This window comes from Takifugu flavidus, chromosome 10, assembly GCF_003711565.1.
Source record: "Takifugu flavidus isolate HTHZ2018 chromosome 10, ASM371156v2, whole genome shotgun sequence".
NCBI classification, from domain to species: domain Eukaryota; kingdom Metazoa; phylum Chordata; class Actinopteri; order Tetraodontiformes; family Tetraodontidae; genus Takifugu; species Takifugu flavidus.
The window spans coordinates 7,565,466-7,584,902 of NC_079529.1; the positions used below are offsets into that span (position 1 = coordinate 7,565,466).

Below are 19,437 nucleotides of genomic sequence, written 5' to 3' on the forward strand. Positions count from 1 at the left end.
TAACTCCTGGACTGTAAATTATTACCAAATTTTAGTGACACCTCTTAAATTAAACCTGAAAGGCTGCACTTTAGTCACCTTATTTCAATTCAACGTGGCCGCGCCGGCAAAATGAGGCCTTTGTTTTTGTCCAAATATTTTTGGAGTCCTTTTTATTTCCTCGGTTGAGATAAAGCGCTCGCTCTGGCTGTCACAGCTCTTTGTGAGGAAAAGGAATGATCATTTTTTATATATATAGACGCATTCAACCATTGTAACGGATTGAAAACAAAACAAGGCAGAATCACATGAAACGCCGCCAACAGGTGCCATTTTGTGTGTCTTTATTGTGGACATGACACTACATCTTTTTGAAATGATGTACAAAAGTGTAACAGAACTGAGAACGGCTCAGACGAGGTAGAGCTTTCACATCGGCTTGCTGGCATGAAAACTACACAAGTATATATATAAAAAAAAAAACCAACAACAAAACACAACCCAGAAAAATCAAATGAAACAAACACGCCTGTCTGCCTCTGTCGTCTCATCCTTTTTGAAGTGATAATAAATACAGATATCAACCAAACACTTTCCGAATAACAACGTCTTCTAAGGTAAATTAATCACGAAGCTCATAACCAAGGAAAAACGGACACAAACAACTTAAGAAGAATAAAAACAAAACAAAGGACAGAAGAAGAGCACGTGCCGACCCCTCGGGGAGGGCAGCCGCTCCCGGCTAGCTGCTGAAGACATCCTACAGTTGAGCAAAGAGACAAAAACACTCTCCCGTCTTTTGAGCTTTCTTCTGAAATAGCGCTGTCAACGTCGCCAAGAAGCCGCAGCTGTTACAGGACAAATCATTTCTTATTCAAATCTATGTGATTAGTCTAATCAAAAGCCTCTAAACCAGAAACGAAGCATGTTAGCGACACCATTAAAAAAAAGACATTCTGAAAGGAACCTTAGTTAGAACGCTGGGAGGAATGTTTAAAGCGGTAACCTAGTCTAAGTGCACTAGTGACGCCATTTGGTTTCTACTGCTGTATATGAGGGTTTGGTAAGATTATACACGTACACTTTATATTACACACACACACACACACACACACACACACACGCACACACACACGCACGCACTCCTGCTTCATAGGTTTCTAAGTCACACTTCGGAGAAAGTTCATCTTAAAGGGAATTCTGTACAACATTGGTATTAGTACTACACTACCTCAAAGGCTAGAGGATCCGTTTCAAGTATTTTCACTAACCACACCTTCGGTTTACACCTGGGTGTATTTTTTAGGCATTAATCTATGTATGCATTGCTCAAAACCCCACGGAAACACAGTGCTCCCAATGCTCTGCAATCCTTAACTGATCGGGAGGATTCTCCTCTTCCTCTTCTAGTCCCGCCATCCGCGAGCTTCCTGTTCCTCAGAGTGACTTTTGTTTCTAGTGCCGATCAACAAGAAGACACACGAGAAACGGCAAAGGGAACGAGTAACAGTCTCTGCTTCGCACCAGCCTGTGAAACTATAAATATCAGCATTACACAAAGCGTTTAGCAGGAACGCCTGACCTCCAATACGGTACGGAGATCAGAAGAGAACCCACTTCCACAGGAAGAAACGCACATTCCCACGTGGATCTGTGCTGAGGGGGGCGGCCGTTACTGTCCGGGGTTGTCACAGGCTAACGACAACATCGATATAGCTTAGCTTAGCTTGGAAAGGGAAAGGAGGGACAACTTGCCTGGCCTGGACCTTCAATTTGTATAATGTTAAAGTTCCATGCGTTTGAAAACAAAGTTCTATCTACATATCAGTGTGACTACCTTCTGACCCTCCACATGATACTTCTGTGTTCCTGGCTGGGCTGAGTTTGGTACCGTTCACATATTTCATTAAGGGTATTATAGCAGTATCAAAACAGTGGGATACTCTTTTGTTGCAGTGCACCTCTGGGCTGGTTCTAGTGTCTTCTTATTGTTCCCACTCTTTTGCCGTCTTTCTCAGTCAAACTGTAGGAAACACACTCTAATGTGGAGGAGTTATGGAGGAAAACTGCCTTCCCCTGGTCCCTTCCTCCTAAATGGACAATAATTGAATGGCCATAAAACGGCGCGCTCGTTTATATCGGCTATTAAAAAAGTGCACTCTTCTTAATGAGCACTAAAGCAGACACCCCCATTAGCGTTCTCCCTCCTTCCCTCCCTCACCCTGGTTCTAATCACCGGCTGTACGGCAGCAGAGCGGTCACCGTTCTCTCGGTCGGGGCTGGAGGCAGATGGAAGTCTTCGCCTCGGCACCCGGAGGGATTCAACCCGCAAAGTGTCAGTTGACGAATTGCAGAGCATCGTCTCGTCTGGTGTCCTGAGGAACGCGTGGACTCTTCCACAGAAGAGAAAGGGAGCGGCGCCGCTCGTTGGTAACAGCGCCGCCGCTCGCTGAGCATCGGCGGCGGGTCGTCCCAAAATGGCTCCTGTTAAAACGCTATGAATCCCGGGAGGTGATTAAAACAGCACAGCGTCTGCGTGGGTTCTGCAGAAGGGTCCATGCTGAAGAAGGCCAAGAGAGTCAAATCATGCAAGTGCGGCTCCTCAGAGTTCCTGTCTTCTCTGTTGCAGCCCTATTGTGGTTCTAACAAAGGCCTCACACAGGTTTAACCAGCTTCCTAAAAATCTTCCTAAAGTGTCTGAGGCGAGCAGGAAGTGGCTGAATAATGACGTTTTTATGATGGTAATGATTGTTTAGTCCAGATCCAGGTCTATCCAGTCTATAGCTGTTGGGGAGTCAGCGGCTCCTCCTGGCTCAGCGAGGAGCTTCTGGTGTCAGGGTACTGGCTGTTGTCAAAAGGCATGTGGTGGACGCTCTGCACGTGCGTCTTTAGGTTCCCTTTCTGAGAGGCTCGGTATGGGCAGAACTGGCAGCAGAACGGCCTCTCCCCTGAGGAACACATACACAAAACAAGGGATTAGCTCACAGGGGCCACCAGGGGGCCGAGAGAGGACATCACGCACAGGATCGGGACAGGAAGGGATGTTCTGGGGGGGATTTAACGAGACAAACGGATAAAACCACAGACAGGACTCTGCAAAGAAAGGTGGCCAGACAAAAACTATCTTAATACAAGAACAAAGCTACTCAAAACCCCAAACGTTCCCTGGAGCTGCAACAAAACCTCCTTTTTAACAAGAAGGAACCTTGAGCAGGACCGGGCTCGTATGGTTAGGACCCTGCTGCTGACGGCTGACTGGGTAAGGGAGGAGGAGATGATGGATACGGGACACGTGTCTATGGAAGAAGAGCCAGGATTCCGGAGGAAACACTTACATGTGTTGAAGGGCAGTGGAAATGCAAACCACCCAGATTATTTCACATCCCTACAAATAAAAGCTCCTAATGTGAACTGTTCCATATTTAGCAACCATAATTGCTCATTCCTGACCTTGATATTTTTGTATGTGGACTGTAAAAAGTATCCGGACCTGCCTGTTTACATCAGTCACCTGCCAACCAAATTAGCTCCTCCCCCTAAAGTTACATCTGCCTTTATTCCAACTTTTCCTATCAATTCACTGCCATCTGGTGAAGTCCTACTTTTGTCTTTGTGCGTTTCTCTTCATCACAAAGAGCCAACCTTTTCCTCCCACACACACACACACACACACACACACACACATCCACACACACCTTTACTCCTTCTAATTAGACTGGCCTACAATGGTACAGGCAACGCGGCAAAAAAAAAATGTATTAGGAAAAAGTAATAGAAGAATGAGCAACACACACCTGAACAAAACAAATGAGATTGCCATTTAATTGCACCTAATTATCATTTTGATAAATGGAAGCATATCAAAGCGGGAAAACAAATGGCCCCCTGCGCCCCTCCCCCACACCTCTCCCCAATGAAGAAATGAGGAAATATAGCTGTTATCATACATCATCATAAACACAACAGAGGGAAACGGGGGTGTGTGGAGGAGAGAGAGGGAGCTAAAAACAAGAAAAGGTGTAATTCATCAGGAAAGGTGAGGAATGGCGAGGCGTGAGAGGAAAGCGGGAACCTCCGTGACACCGCCCCCGTGAGGGAGCGCCACAGTGGAAACCAGTGCGCTACATTACGCTAAAGGTTATCGCCATGGCAAGGAAGTGTCAACGCCACATCTAATTGGACCCCTCCGCCGGGGCCGCTCCCATCAGTCATCGCGCCATGACTAGCTTGAGTCGGCGCGGGTGAGTGAGAGCGTGATTTATGGTGATGGAGGAGCGGCGCTCTAGTCCTGAGCTCCCTCTACCCGAAAGATTTACACGCCGTTTAAAGGAACACAAATCCTTCACTGTGTAAAATGAACTTTGAGCTTCATTTTTCGGTCTAAATGATGGATTCAAAAAGTGCTACATGTGACCGGTCTGGACCAAAAAAAAATGATCCCCGTGATAAAGCTAATCTAACAAACCATAAACCATTTTGGGATTAATCATTTCCAGATTTTGGCCCGAGTTTAGCTGTCGTATTACGTGAAAGTTACGATCACCCTTGACAACCGCACCTTCCAATAAACCACGAGCGCTTCCGTAAGAATAATTAAACAGTTTTGAGACGGAAACCTTTAAACGCTAATTTCTTGTGTGAAACAGTTTCTTGTGATTTCCGAGGGCCACATTACAGATCATTCAAGCCATCGTCTAAACCGCATAACTCAACACAATTTATCAGATATCAGCAATAATCCGACTGTGGCAAATCTGATGACCAACCCGAGATGTCTCCCCGATGCGCCGTTCACCTGTGCACATGAACCTGAACTCAACACGTGGGAGGGAGACAAAAGACAACAAACGTGGGGGACAGAGACGGACAGCAGCAGCTAACACCAAGACTGAGGCCTTCGCTGGGTGTTTTGAAGACAACAGGAAGTTTGAGCCTTGCGCCACCACGTGCGCGCTCACTCCCAAAGACATCCCATACATTTTTAAACCAGGGTCGGATCTGATTATTCCAATTATCCGAATACTCCGTTATCATATGTTTACAGTGATGTAAAAATGACAAAAACAAACACTGGGACGGGACTGTCACACACAAACACACACACACGCACACGTGCACATGCCGATGCAAGACAATCATGACGAGGAGCATGCAGAAGCGGTGAGGGATGCCCGTCGGTTAGCCATGGTGCCACATACTTGTCTGGGAGCCTCAGAAGCAGTGGGGTGAGCGTCAGTACTTCTGTGGAGTCCGTTAAAATCAAACCCAACTGTGAGGGAAGAAAGAGGGAGGGGGGGGTCGTGGGGGGGGAGGAGGGGGGAGGGGAAGTTGAGGAGGAGGAGGAGGGCATTTGGTTAAAAGCTCTACCAGATACATCAACACAAGCATTCTGCTCTGACCAGCACCACCCGATCCCCCACCCCCACCCCCGCCCCCGCCACCAGCCTCCGCGGCAGCGTTTGCCACCAGCGCCCTCGCTAATAGAGCGGAGCTGGCAGTGATGATGATGGCGATGATGGCGGCGACGATGGCGAAGGAACCTGGTCGGGGAGAAGCGGGTGATTTAATATGACGCATGTTAATGGAGGCCTCGGGGTGGCTGGCCTTTTCCGCGCGTGCACGCCCGCGCCAAAGACAACCATCGGTGACAACATTAATTACAGCCTCGGCGAGTGTTTACAGATCCATGCATGGATGCGTGTGTGTGTGTGAGTGTGTGTGTGTGTTTACAACATGGCTCGGGGAGACGCTGAGCTCTGCATCACTTACCATTTGGCCTCTGTCACTTAGAATCACTGGCGCCGCCACATATCATTCACACTCTCCATAAAGAAGCTACTTATCTGCGTGTCTGCTGCGATCACGGCCGGCGCGGCTGATGGACGTGACGGCGCAGGAGAGGAAGGAAGGAGGAGGACAGGCAGGAAACGGGAGACGGCGGCCGGCAGAGCGGGGCGGGGGAAAGGTGCGGCACGGTGGGGAGAGGGAAATGAGTGAAGGGAAGCGCCGCGTGCGGCTAAACTTATTGGATCCGCCGCGTCCTCCCGCATGCAAATGTAAAGCCGGACGGGCGCCGGGTCGCCTCATTAGGATGCGCGCTGCCATTTCTCTAATTGACAAGCAATTAATAATGTATACAATTTGTCACAGGTCAGGATCCAGAGCAAATCATGTTTCACTTTAAAAAATAGAGACAGCTGTCCGGCCCAGGGCGGCGAGGGGCGCGCGGCGCCGGCTGCCACGCTCGGCCGAACAATACCATCCGCTTTGATTTATCTCGGACGTATGGAGAGTCGGCCGGTGAAATATCGCCGGGAATGAGAATGTCTGCGCATACATTCGCTGTGTTTTGTGCTTTCTAGGTGAGCGGATGGCTGCGAGCGGCGACGGAGAGTGTGTGTGTGTGTGTGTGTGTGTGTGTGAAAGAGAGAGAGACGCTTGAGGGGTGGACTGTTCTGCAGGTTAGAGCCGATGGAATTCATCGGTTTTGATGCTCTTGGAAGCACCATTAGCATTTGTTAGCTTTCAAACATGGCTGACATTCAGATCAACACGTCCCTACTTGTTGGGCTTCAATAGCCTGTGTGTGTGTGTGTGTGGGGGGGGGGGTGTAATTCCAAAGGCTGAGCTATCTTAGCATGTGTGGATGCGCGGCCTTCACCTGTGTGGGATCTCATGTGCGTGCGCAGGTGGCTGGGCTGGCTGAAACTCTTCCCGCACTCGTGGCAAAAATACTGTCCCTGCCGCATGAGAGACCTCAGCATCCCTGATGACACACAGGAAAAAGCAAGACGCCATCAGTTGAGTTGATTCTGATGTTTAAGAGAGGCCGGTGAAGCAAAAATAACTCGGAATGTTGGGAACAGACGATCTTTAGTGCCAGTTTACGTGCAGGGAAGTCGTTTTCCCCCCGCCGGAGAGCGTTTGCCGAGGCTGGACAGGGATGTAAAGGTCAGTGGGAGCCGGCCAGAGTCGTGGAGGTGGCGGCGGACTCGCGCAGGCATCATTAGTATGTCTAATGTGTCATTATGAGCGGCTAGCTCCGGGGGCTGGACTGCAGCTGTCACACAGCATCATCTCAGAGGCTGACAGCCAGACACACACTCCACACACACTCTCACACACACACACCACGCATAAATTACAGGCAATTAAAACGCCCCGGCTGTGATGTGCCCGCTCCGCTGCCCGTGTGTCACATGTCAGGTGTGTGTGTGTGTGTGTGTGTGTGTGCAGTTGCGTTTGTGCCAGGAGAGGCAAGAGTGACGCAACCAACTACACACGCGATAAACAAGCGCACAGGCGGCCACAGAGGTTCTAGAGTTGCGGAGAGCCTAACTTTCCGGCATCCGGATCAATACGGCCGCCTGTATCCACGTCTGGGGCTCCCGCTCACTCGGAAGAGGTTGGGAGCGGTTTTTAAATCAAATTCACACCATTTTTAACAGCGTTAATGAGATTTCCTAAATGATAATGAGGAAACATTCCCAAGTGTTCCGGGTCATGAAGCAAATGGAATGCACAGCGCGCGGGTGGAAGCGTGGTCATTAAACATAAACCTATTAGGTGTTGAGGGGCAGAAGAGGGGACGCTGTATTTTTATAATTTAGAGCACTTTTTAATAAGACGCCATCAGCCGTGCGGTAATGGAAAGGATCCCATTCTTGCGTGAGGTTAAAGGAAAGATGGCCGAATCCATTTCACCCAAACTGAAACACACGCACGCACACACACACACCTGTGACCTCTGCTGCTGACAGGTAACACGCCCCAGGGTTTGGGGTACTTCCTGTGGGAGTAGGGGGGCAACACAAAGCCCCGGCAGACACGTCAACATCACGCACCGAGGCTGCCGTCCACCTGAGCAGCACCCGGTGGTTCTACGTTTGTGTATCCGTGCACGTTGGAGGGACGGGACAAGGAGGACGGGGGGGTGGAGGAGGTGACGAAGAGCTTCTCTGGCAGCCTAACTGCTGGCCTCCAGATACTCTACCTCCACTCTGCGCTGCCAGCCCTTCTCACTGACGCACTCATGAAAGACAAGACAGAGCTGAGCGGAGAGCACGGCCGGACACGCACACACGCTCACACACACTTCCGAGGGACGGGAGAGCGACTAGGTGGCTCAGGAAAGGTCACTTTATAGTTTGTGACTCAAAGGGCTGAGGCAGATCGTGACGCTATGTGCCTGGACGGGTGACAGCGATGTCATGTGTCCGCTCTGGGGCTGTTGTCTCTGACCCCTGGCTCCAAACAACCCCACTTGACCTCAGAGACACACACACACACACACACACGAAAGAAAAATGCCAAATAACGTGCGTGGTCTGTAACGACCACTTCCAAAGCAGCTGGTGGGGGTAATTATTCCATCTCTCTCTGACGCTTTCTGCTCGCCCCGCGCCGTTTTGCTAAAGCGCGGCGCGCATCTGTGCCGCTCCGTCGTCGGGGCGGAGCTGTGACCTAAACAGTTTGCGACGGCTCGTCTGGCAGCGAGGACACGGAGGCGAGGCATGACCCGCAGACCCACAGCCAGATTAACGCCCCCTACCTGTGGGATCCAGCATTGCGTTAGCGGCCCCCCAGCGGTGGTAGAGGGCAGCCAGCTCGTGGGGGCTGTAGTTCTTGAGGTAGCCCAGGATGTCAGTAGGCACATCCGGCATCTCTGCGATTGTCTCCTGCTTCACGTCTCCGCGCTGCTCTGAAAGCAAAGAAGTAGAGGAGGACGCCCCGTGGGGGTGCCCTGCCGCGGAGCTGTGGCCGATGGCGCCGGGCCTCGGGCCGTTCGGCCGGCCCTGGTTGTGGGAGTTGGACAGCGGCTGGTGCAGGAAGCCCCGAGCTCTGCCGTACTCGGCGAGGCCGTGTTTGCTGGACAGCATGAAGCCCAGGCCCTCCTGGGGCATCAGGTAGCGCTCAGTAACCCGGGATGTTGTGGAGGAGCCGGGGCTCGGCGTGGAGGAGCGTGAGAAGGAAGCAGCGGTCCTCTCCGAGGAGCTGGAAGAAGAGCCCGAGCCTGCGCGGGGGTAAGGATCCACTTTGGATCTGACGCGAGGCTGCTGAGTCTGGTCCTCCGTGTGTCTGACGCCGCCGCCGCTGCTGCTGCTTCTGCTGCTGCTTCTGCTCTTGCTCGGTCGAGCGGGGGCTCTCCCACCTTGGCTGCCTGAGGCGGTCGATGATCCCCTGAAGCCTGAGAAAGAGGAGGATGGAGCGGAGGAGGATGGCTGAGCTGCGTGGCTGGCCGGCTTGCTTTTCTTCAGAACCTCGCTGGACTGCGTTGGGGGCCGGGTACGTTGCGCTCGCATCGCAGAAGGCAGCGGGGAGCACTCCTTTCCCTCCAGGACTGGAGGGGGCCCAGTGCGTCTCTTGGAGGCTAACGAATTGTCCTTGGAGGATTTGGAGTTGTTTTTTACTGCCCATTTTGGAGCAAGATTGGAGCTGCTGCTGTTGATGCGATGAGCCACAGTCTTGTGCATCCACAGCACCTCAGGATATCGGGTGGAGTGAGAGCAGAAGGAGCACTTGTGGCTTGGGAGGCTCTTCCTGTCCAGGGGTATCTCCCTGCAGCCCTCACCCCGCACACACAGATCCACAGGGGTCAAAGTGGGGTCGAGGGTGGAGGACTGAGCAGAGCGGTAGGCAGTGGACGACACCTGAAGAAGAGGCCTCTTTAGCTTAGCACAACCGCCTGGAGTGCTTCTGTCGGGGCTTGCCACCGGGCTGGGTCTGGTTTTAGGGGATGCCGGGTGGTAGATCCGGACGTGAGCCAAATAGGTCTTGGATTCGGTGGTTACAAAGTCACAGAGACCGCAGATGTAAGGTTTCTCATCTGTGGAGAAAAGAAATGGCATTCAAAAGATCAGTGACAGACCAAAAGATCATTTACTCTCTGCTCAGAGTTCTGAGTCAGAGCGCAACAAATCTGCCTGGGCCGCACACGTGCAGCACGCAGTTCGCAGAAAACACCACGAGGGGGCAGTGTTGGTCAGGATTCTCAGGTCTCTTCCTGCCACTCTGAACAAACTCAGGAATTCGGGAATACTGTGAGGAATACTGACATTCAACGTTACATTTTAGCCCTGGTCGAAAAAGTCAGTTAATATCAAAAAGGAACAAATAATATCTGCAATAGTTTACAGTGTGTGTTTTTAATATTGACCATATGGTGCTGTAACATCAAAATTATCTATCTATCTATCTATCTATCTATCTATCTATCTATCTATCTATCTATCTATCTATCTATCTATCTATCATAGTTGGTGGTGATGTATCCAACAGTTAAAACATAGGTGACCCTGCTTAATAAACATGCAGTCAATAAACTACTTCCTTTTAATTTACTTAATAACTATTAGGTTGTAATTAAGATAAAATATAAGGTGTAGTGCAATGTGTAGTTCTCCGAGTCTCCACTGGGTGGCGGGTGTGAGTAAAAGTGTCAGAAATGAGCAAGAAAGCTAAAAATAAATCAGGAATGCTGAAAGGAGAAATATTGTTGATGTAAAGTGGAGGTAAAGGGTATTTTCAAGGGTCCTTTTTTCAACTAGATCAATTTAATTAAGTCCGTTTTCTACTTTTGAATTAAATGTCTGAGGCACGAGGGGCTCGAATGTCCTCTAAGTGTCTTTCCTCACTGCCTGCATCCCTCTCGATCAGAAGGTAACTCTATAAATAACCAATCCATCAGCCCGCTCGGCTCAGTGGGAAGAAGGGAGGACACGAGGAATGAAAAGAACTGAACAGAACGATAGGATGAGCAGAAACCTTTAAGCTATTGGCACTGAAACTGGTATGTTGAAATCACCATATTTTATAAAAGAGGTCCTTATCTCAGAAGAGCCTGTGTGAGAGACAAACAGGAGCAATATTAAGACCTAAATAATCGAATAATTATGTATAAAATGTGGATGACTCTTTTGGGATCTGCATTGATAAGCTGTTAATAAGAATGACCCCATATCCAACATTTACATGAAGCCTGCTACAAAACCTGCCGGTGAATAGTAAACGGAAAAAGATTTCAATGGCAAAGACAAACAAAGGAGAGCAAAAAGCATATTTGCACACGAGTTGGGGGGTTGATGGGAGTTTCCTGAGACAGGAAGAACTGAAATAGCACACAGCTTGATCAGGCCTGAAGAAATGTGGCTATTTTTGAAAAGTCTGCCCTAACAGGAAGGAATGGAAGCAATCATTACAGTTCTGCACTTCAACCTACAAATGTGAGTTTGCTAAATGCAGGAGGAATCCTCCTTTTGCCATATTCTGACAGTGGCAAGTATTTTACATGGCCGCCCCTTCCTTTGAGCCTCAGCTCTGTTTATTGGTTGTAGAGGTGAAAAAAATGGTAGGTATTCCAAAAATGCCCTTTCCACAGCTAACATGTCACTGACAGAGGAGTTCCAGCTAAACATTAACTCTGGTGTTCTGTGATACAAACCATCTGGATGGGTGTCTACTGAATGTTACCACTGCATAATGGCTGTTGAACACAATTAGTAATATTGTCATTCTTTTCTAATATTGTCTGAGTTGTTGCGGGTGTAATTCTTCGTTTGACCACGTGGTGGCTCTAGTGCCCACTTCGAGATGAAAAGCAGAACATTTGCGAGGCTCATTTCATGATCTCATATTTACAAAAAACCTGAGAATTTCAGATCTAAAAACCCTCTGTGTCCTTAGAGTGCTGAGAAAAAAGAAAAACAGCTCCTCAAACTCTCTTGAAAGCCATTTTCCAAACACTGCTTTCAACAAACCTGCAATCTCTGCAGACTTTGCGGTGCCCATCTCGGAGGCCTGATCCCCCAGGGTGGATGCGGGAGGAGAGTCGCCGTACCCTGGCGTGCTGGGCCGACTGTGGGAGCCTGACTCAGGGTCACTGGTGGAGCCCCATCGGTCGTCCCTTGACGTTCTCTCCTTGTATTCGACGGAGGGTCTCCCTCCGTCTCTTCTGTGGACCCGCTGGTGGACAATCATCTGGTGGCGGCTGCGGAACACCTTCCCGCACTCAAAACACTCGTTAGACTTGGAGAGCGCCTGCGACTGCGACGACCGCCGTCTTTCCTGGCGGGACGAGGGCCGGTACTCCGAGTCGCTCAGGCTCTCTGGTGTCCGCTCTCCTGAAGATGCCAGGCCTCCCAAACCGGAGCTACTTCGTCGCCCTGAGCTGCGCTTCTCTTGACCTTGCAGGACAAAGCGGCTGCTTTCCTTCTCGAAAACCACGGCGGCTCCAGCGAAAGCCTCCTCCTCCATACCTTCCCCCTCATAAGAAGCCTTGTAACTGGGTTCCAGCGGTTCCACAACCTTTCCTTTCGTTGCTAATTGCCAGGCCTGGTAGCTGCAAATGGGATCCAGCTCTGGAATTCTTTGACCAGACGTCTTCTCCTCACACTCATCATCATCCGCCATCTTCTCCTCAACAGGCTGGAGGTTCAAGTATTCCATAAAACGTCTCTTGGCAGCCGGCGAGCCTTCGTCATCAGGTATTCCGCTCTGCAGCTTCTTGCCATAGTTCAGACTGTGGACCTTCTCGTGGGCCCTCAGACTTTCCCTGTTGTAGAACAGGTTCCCACATTTGGAGCACATCTGATAGGGTGACGTGACGGACCCGGTGGTGGCGTCCGGTTCCTGTGCTACGTCGTTGATGGTCGCCGGAGGCTCAGCCATGTCGCCTTTAGAGCGCGACCGTGACCTGGTGTTGTGCGTTTTCATGTGTGACTTCAGAAACCACGCCTCCCGGAAACGGCGCCCGCAAATGCGACAGCAGTGGTCCAGGATCCCTGCGTGTTTCTTCATGTGTGACTTCAGGAACCAGGCCTGGGTGAAGACCTGGCCGCAGGTCTCGCATGGGAACGTCCCATCGGTTGGTGGCTGGAGGGGGTTGGGGTCCATCACCGCCTCTTCTTTAACGGCGGCGTCCTCCTCGATGTCGGCGGTGATGTGAACCTTTTCAATATGGCTGAGCAGTTGGTCTTCCCGCTGGGCCTCGAAGCCGCACAGGCGGCAGCAGAAAGGCCTCTGGTCCGTGAAAGACTTCTCTCGTTTCATGCTCCTCCCGGGCAGCTTCCTCCGGGTCTCCTCGCTCACGTCCCCGTTGATCATCCTGTTACAGGCAGAACTGCTTTTGGTCGGACTCGTACCTCCATCGAGACCCTCGGACACGCTCATTTCCTCCTCCGCCCCGCCCTCCTCGTCGTCATTGGAGTGGTAGCTGGAGAGCGTGCCTAGTTTGTGGCTGCGGATGTGAACTTTGAGGTTTCCCTTCTGAGAAGCCCTGTGGTCACAGTAGGGGCACTTGTACGGACGCACCCCCGTGTGGCGCCTCATATGCTGCGACAGGGAGCTGAGGAACGGGAAACTGCGCCCGCAGATGTTGCAGTCGTACGTCCCGGGGATTTTGTCATCCTCGCCCTCCACCAGTGGTTCCTTCTGAGCCTCCTCCTGAGTTTTTATGATGCCCACACTATCTCTGGGATTCATCGTATGGATTTAACGGCGTCCTCTATATGACCTCTGACAAGTTCACCAAGTCCTGAAATGCCTGCTATCTGCTGCTGCACATCAAGTCGCCCGCTTCTGCCAACCTGCTAAAATATTATCTGCCTTCAATCATGTAGAAATTACGCCGAGTCCTCATTTATCACCATCCAGTTACTTGGAGCAGCGCCATCTATCCGTCTTAATGGCGTCGGCGGCGAGTCAAAATATGTGCAGGCTGGTACCGTAAAGATAAATATATGCCTCTTTAATGTTCATGCACGGGTAGTAAAGTGCCAACTTTACAGCTGGAGTTGTAAAGTTTCCGCGGCGTGGCTGCGCTCAGTTCCAGCCCCTTTTTGTGGCGCGTCTTGAGAGTAATCCTCAATTCTAAAGCATCCTGGCTGTTTCCAGTCCAACCAGTACACACCAGTCACTGCTGTATTCACCTGAAAAAGGGAGAGAGGGAGAGTGTGAGGGTTTGAAAGAGACCTTGAATTGGCAAAGCAATAAAAATGACCCAAAAGATTTCACACACCTGACACAGAATCAAAACATACGCATCCTCCTACAGTGTGTCTTACACATATATATTTATATCCCTCGATTCTAAGGCACAAAGACATCGGTCTATTATTTGTAGATGATGGATCCTGGATCATATTTATCTCTGATCTGTGTGTGTTTGTGTGTGTGTGTGTGTGTGTGTGCGCGCGCATGTTGTGTTCTTGTACATGCGACATAATGAAGACCAGAGTTAGCAAGGACATTTTCAGGGCGCAAGGACATTTTAGCTGGTCCTCACTATTTCAAAAGGCTGTTTGAGGTGTTTGAGACTTGGTTCTGATGTTAAGGTTAGGACTGGGTTGTAGGTCTGGGTCAGAAGGGCTTACAGTGGGGTATTTAGTTGTGATGGGTATAGTAAGGGACTGGGGAATGCACTATGTCAATGGAAGTCCTCACAAAGATACAAGTACTAGTGTGTGTGTGTGTGTGTGTGTGTGTGTGTGTGTGTGTTGTGCGGGGCATGAGGTGTCGGACTCCACAATGGCTGAGTTGACACTTTACACAATCGGTGTAGGGGGGGTGGGGGGTGCGGGGGCTGCGATCACATCAGCAAGATCAGCAGTGAAACCAAACTCCCTCCCCACGCTGGCCTCGCGGGCCGCCTCGACTGACACAGTCACATGACCAGGATCTAAAGCACACAACAGGAAGCGGCTCTTGAGACAGTTGACTTTCTCAAAAGCAGGTTTGCAAAGAAAAAAAAAGAAAAGAAAAGAAAAGAAATGCAAGGAAAGGCAAAGAAGTGGAGCGTGATGGGAGGAAACAGACACTATTTTCACTACTGTTATAGCAGAAGCTGCTTTTTTTAAAATCTGCCATGATATAATTTCTACAAGGTAAAAACAATTGAATTTTACTGCAATCTGAGCGGCTGCTGAAGCGCCAGAGCGTGAACTACATGAAAAGTGAGTGACAGCGTTATTACGGGCTTTAATATGAAGTGCCGGAGCCCATGAACGGAGTTACTGCCAGCCTCTAATTATAAGTGGATAATTGATCATAATCATAAGAGGATAAGGTGGTGGAGGAGGGAAGTTAGTGCAAGAACAATCATTTATCTTCCAGCCTCCCGCTGAAAACGACTACCTGGCACAAGAGCCACCGATCCAACCCAAATTAGTGGTCCCGGAAAAATCAGTTCCAGTTAAGCTATCCTAGTTCCCATAAAATAAAAAAAACAATGGCGGTTTGTGGATGTGAGTGCTCAGAAGGTCGTGGCGATGCCCAACCAAAACCACAGGGAGATTTGTCTGTTTTCACATTCAAAATGGAATTAAATAAACTTGGGGAGGAAATAGAGCAAAAACGCGTAAACGTGATTCACCTCTGTCCGCCCACTGACGCCCATTTACAACTTCCTGTCGCTGCTCATTACTGGCTTGCCAATGTTCTTCCAGTTCTGGTGTTAAAAACGGACGGATAACCTTATTTCCCATTAAATGAACGCGGGTCCGCTGGGAGGGACGGGTGGATCGAGGAGGGAGCTGAGCCTATATTCCAGAGTAAGCCTGTCATCCAGCAGACAGTCACATGTGCAAATTGAAATGTAATGAGATTATCCCCCAGAAGGGAAACAATGCGGCCTCCTCACTATACAGGCAAAAAAATGGCTTAAGGGGGGTGAGAGACACACAAAATGAACCATCAGCAAAGTCATCAAAAAGGAAAAGAGAGCTCTGCTAAAGGCTAACACGGCAGGACAGGAAGGCTAAACTGTGTCTCCTCAAGGTGACCAGAGTCCCCTTAGATAAATCTCCACTGTCGTTGACCTTCTCTAGCCAGCAAACCTGCCGTCTCTCAATGATATGCATCCCAAACGTGTGGATTGGGTAGCGTGAGGCTGAAATTACGATGATGTAGTGTAGTGTTTTGGGAGAACAATGCATTTTTCCATCTCTGAGGACCTTACGGGTCTGACGGGGGCATTCGTGGATACTTTTGGATTGCTTTTAGTGGATATTATGAGTCGCCACAAGCAAGTCAAGGCCACTTCCTCTTTTATTCTGGCCTAACGTCTCAGGTCCTAAACAAGGAGGACATCCAGTCTTTTCTATCTCTGTTCCTCAAAGGCTGGAGGTCCACTTCTAGAACGTTTCCGAGGTCGGTCCTTTAGGCAGTCTGCTCACATGCGCCCCCTAGAGGCGCAACGTTTGGAGCAACGATAACCTGCTGTGACACAAAGGTTTTGTTCCTAATGACAGAGGACGTCGTCATCTCGCCAGGCAGCATCTTGATCATACCAATCATGTTAGATGACACACATCTACTGCACCCGGGGGGGAGGGAGGGGGGGGGCACCTAATCATTATCATTGATAATAACTGCAGGTCCTTCCTCTGTGGGACATCCTTCAGCCCTGATGGGATCCTTTTTCCCTCCCACACAACTCAGCATTTGAGCTGAAGAGAAAACACACAGCCGAGATGTTGGGGGGGTTGGGGGGGGAGGGGGGGTGAAGAGAGAACTTCTTGTGTGGATGCACAACACACCAGCTCATACATGCATGCAGGATCGAGATGTATAACAGGCTGCTTTTAATGACTGCACACATCTTTTTAAGGTCTATAAGTGGCCGGCCTTTTTGCACCTCTGCATACAGGCAGCATTGAGAGCTTCAAATCTATAGCGGGACATGGACACACACACACACACACACACACACACACACACACACACTTGCTGCTTCATGGAGCACAATATACAGAGAGCACTTTACAAAAATCCCGCTATCCTGTGTGCATTGCTCACAAAGAGGAGACATTCAGTTCTCAAAAGTAGGACAGAGGGGATATATGTAGACTTATGCAAACACACACACACACACACACACACACACACACACACACACCATAGCCAGAGTATTCTCAGACTAATCAATAATCCATTATGAACAAACTGCTTTTGCACTAACACTGAGCTGTGGGGAGAGAGACAGAGAGGCAAAGAAAGAGAGAGAGAGAGGGAGAGGCGCACAGCTGGACACACACGCACGTGCGTGCACACGCACACACATCCATGAGCTGTTTGCTAGTGTGTCAGCTGTGGGAGAGAATCTCTGGTGAAATAGATGCACTTATATCCTAAATCATAACAGACAATAAATCTTCAGTTAGAAAACAGACTGAAATGTCTCCATCTTTCCACCGTATGTCCACATGGAACCTCTTATCAGTGAGACAAAAACGATATCAGCCAACATGCACCTCCAGGACCGACCCCCAGCTATTTCCTTCTGTGAGGACGGGATGGGAAGAGCTCTGCGCAGATGCTGCGCGGTTGCCGCGATTCCAATTGCGGTGTGTGTCAAAGTGAACAACGACTCCAGCTTCACACGTTAACTCCAGCCCAAGTCTGGTTGTCCCCCCCCCAAACTCTCATCATGAGGCTGCTGGATCCAGGGCCAGTCGATCTGGGACGGGAAAGTCTGGCAGAGTTACTGTATGTTGGTGTTGCTGGAGTCGGGGTCCGGTCTGTCAGAGCGGCTCAGCCTCACATGCGGGAGGAGCAGTGGGGGGCTACGTGGTATTGTCAACATCTCTGATTCCCATTCCATCCCTGACCCCCCCCCCCCAACTCTTAAACATTGCCAGAACAATAGACGTGGTCTCCGCTGTCTGTCCCCCACCCCAGCCCCCGTTAGATAAATAGGCCGAGAGGGGATCTTGCCTGCCTACTTTATTTGCGTGAGAAGCCCATTTGGATTGAAAAGAGTCCACTGAGCTTGTGTGTGTGTGTGTGTGTGTAAAGGAAATGGCAGGTGTTTGGGTCAATACTGTCATGTCACATTTTGGGTGACCATACATGCTAGTCTGTGGGTCAGGAGTACCCCGGCTGTTCTCACAGACCATAATATAACTCTGAATTGCTGAGTGTATCCAACTGATCGTAAACGCCCCGAAAACGTTTGCCTGCACATTTTACCCATCGAAACGGTGCCTTCGCTGACCCGCTGCTGTGGTTCTAGCCCGGTTAAAAGCCGACAAGACCTGCCTGTTTCCATCATCTACAACTTCCTCTGGGAACTCGTGTGTGTGTGTGTGTGTGTGTGTGTGTGTGTGTGTGTTTCCAGCCCCATGGCTCCCCACCCCCACCAAGTTTTTCTCACACCGCTTGTTAACCCCTGGGTGCTCCTGTTCTCAAAGTTCCACAGCAGCGATTCCACACAAACACGCACCAAACCGTCACTGCGTGATCTAAACGTCCCTTTGATTATGTTCTCTTCCTTTTTTTTCCCTCTCTTTCAAATTAGAAGCATGACGATTGAGTGTGGAGGGAGGCGTTAAATGTGAGCACTAACTCAACCTGTTGGCGTTTCATTCAGGAGACTGACCTTTTTAACGCTGCGGTGGAGACAATGTTTGGTTTTAGCTTCGCTCCCAACTCTCTTCCCCCTCCTCTCTTATTTCCCTTCGCTTCTGCGCTCCTCCCTTCATCTGCAATCTGTGCAACCTCTTCAGATGAACCCAAATCAGTCTCCCTGAAGTGTAATTACGACGCTGACCACGAAGCCCGGCCGCCGCTCTCTCACACTGTCACACTTCCCGATAAAAGAGTTTCGTTCCGCCCAGATGACCCCGCCGGTGAGCGGGTTTTCACCAGTGGGCAGTGTGATGGAACGGAGTTCTGGTGAACGACCAGCCAAAAGGCTCTTTAGGCTGACGTTGGACATTTGGAGTAGTGTATACAGGCGTGGAGACAGCCTCTTAATGAAATAAGTTTCATTCAGTCATTTACGTCTTTGCCACTTTAAACATTAATAACATAAAAATGAGGCCTGTCTCTGAAGCCTGGCTTTGACATTTACACTAGATTCATCACCCAACGATAGAGGCCACTGCCCCCTCCTGGTGCGGAGTGTTACACTACTAGTTCTTCCAGGTTTTTCAACAAGAGCTAAAAAAGATGATGTCATTTGCCAGTGGGAGCAGTTCCGGATCATTTAGCTATAAATACAATGACGGAAGCTCTAATGAACACAACCACGCAGGGTTTAGGCTGTTGGGAGACGAGCGATGATGTCGAACGAGAGCAATGAGGATGGAAATCACTTGAAAGGCAACAGATGATACATCACGCCTGTCAGTCAATTGTTCTGTAATTGCTGATCTAAATCAGCTCTTGAATACATGCGTGGCCTCTTCACGGTACTTTTCACAGCTCATTTAGTTGCTTATTTGTTTTTGAAGCCATTTGATATCCACCGTATTTTCAACTCGTCGCTACCTCCAGGCAAATTCTCAAGAACGCATCCCGCACGAGTCGTCAGGGGAAGAACAGGGCAGCAAATCTGCCTTTTAACTCTTCTTTACCGCCTGCACACACACACACACACACACACACACACACACACACTCATGCTGGCAGGCAGGATGGGAGGGCTTCCACAGAAATCTCCTGATGGCTCTACTACAGAGA

The 19,437-nt window shown here is 49.9% G+C and overlaps 1 protein-coding gene and 1 long non-coding RNA gene across 8 annotated transcripts in view; one reads left to right on the forward strand and one right to left on the reverse strand.

Moving 5' to 3' along the window:
• The window catches only part of LOC130532219 (uncharacterized), an 86,165-nt gene that overhangs the window by 59,430 nt on the left and 7,298 nt on the right, over positions 1-19,437 (forward strand). The window lies entirely within an intron of this gene.
• znf516 (zinc finger protein 516) overlaps positions 307-19,437 on the reverse strand; it is a 31,752-nt gene continuing 12,621 nt past the window's right edge. For 5 of the 7 annotated variants that reach the window (XM_057044675.1, XM_057044672.1, XM_057044674.1 and 2 more), the window contains 4 exons: positions 11,736-13,904; positions 8,531-9,805; positions 6,641-6,745; positions 307-2,927 (listed from right to left, as the gene is read on the reverse strand). In XM_057044675.1, the coding sequence (XP_056900655.1) occupies positions 2,758-2,927; positions 6,641-6,745; positions 8,531-9,805; positions 11,736-13,458 (3,273 nt within the window). In that variant the 5' untranslated portion in view covers positions 13,459-13,904 and the 3' untranslated portion in view covers positions 307-2,757. Of the gene's footprint in view, positions 2,928-5,177; positions 5,249-6,640; positions 6,746-8,530; positions 9,806-11,735; positions 13,905-19,437 lie in introns of all 7 variants that reach the window. The other 2 variants (XM_057044676.1, XM_057044678.1) reach the window with 2 other exon arrangements.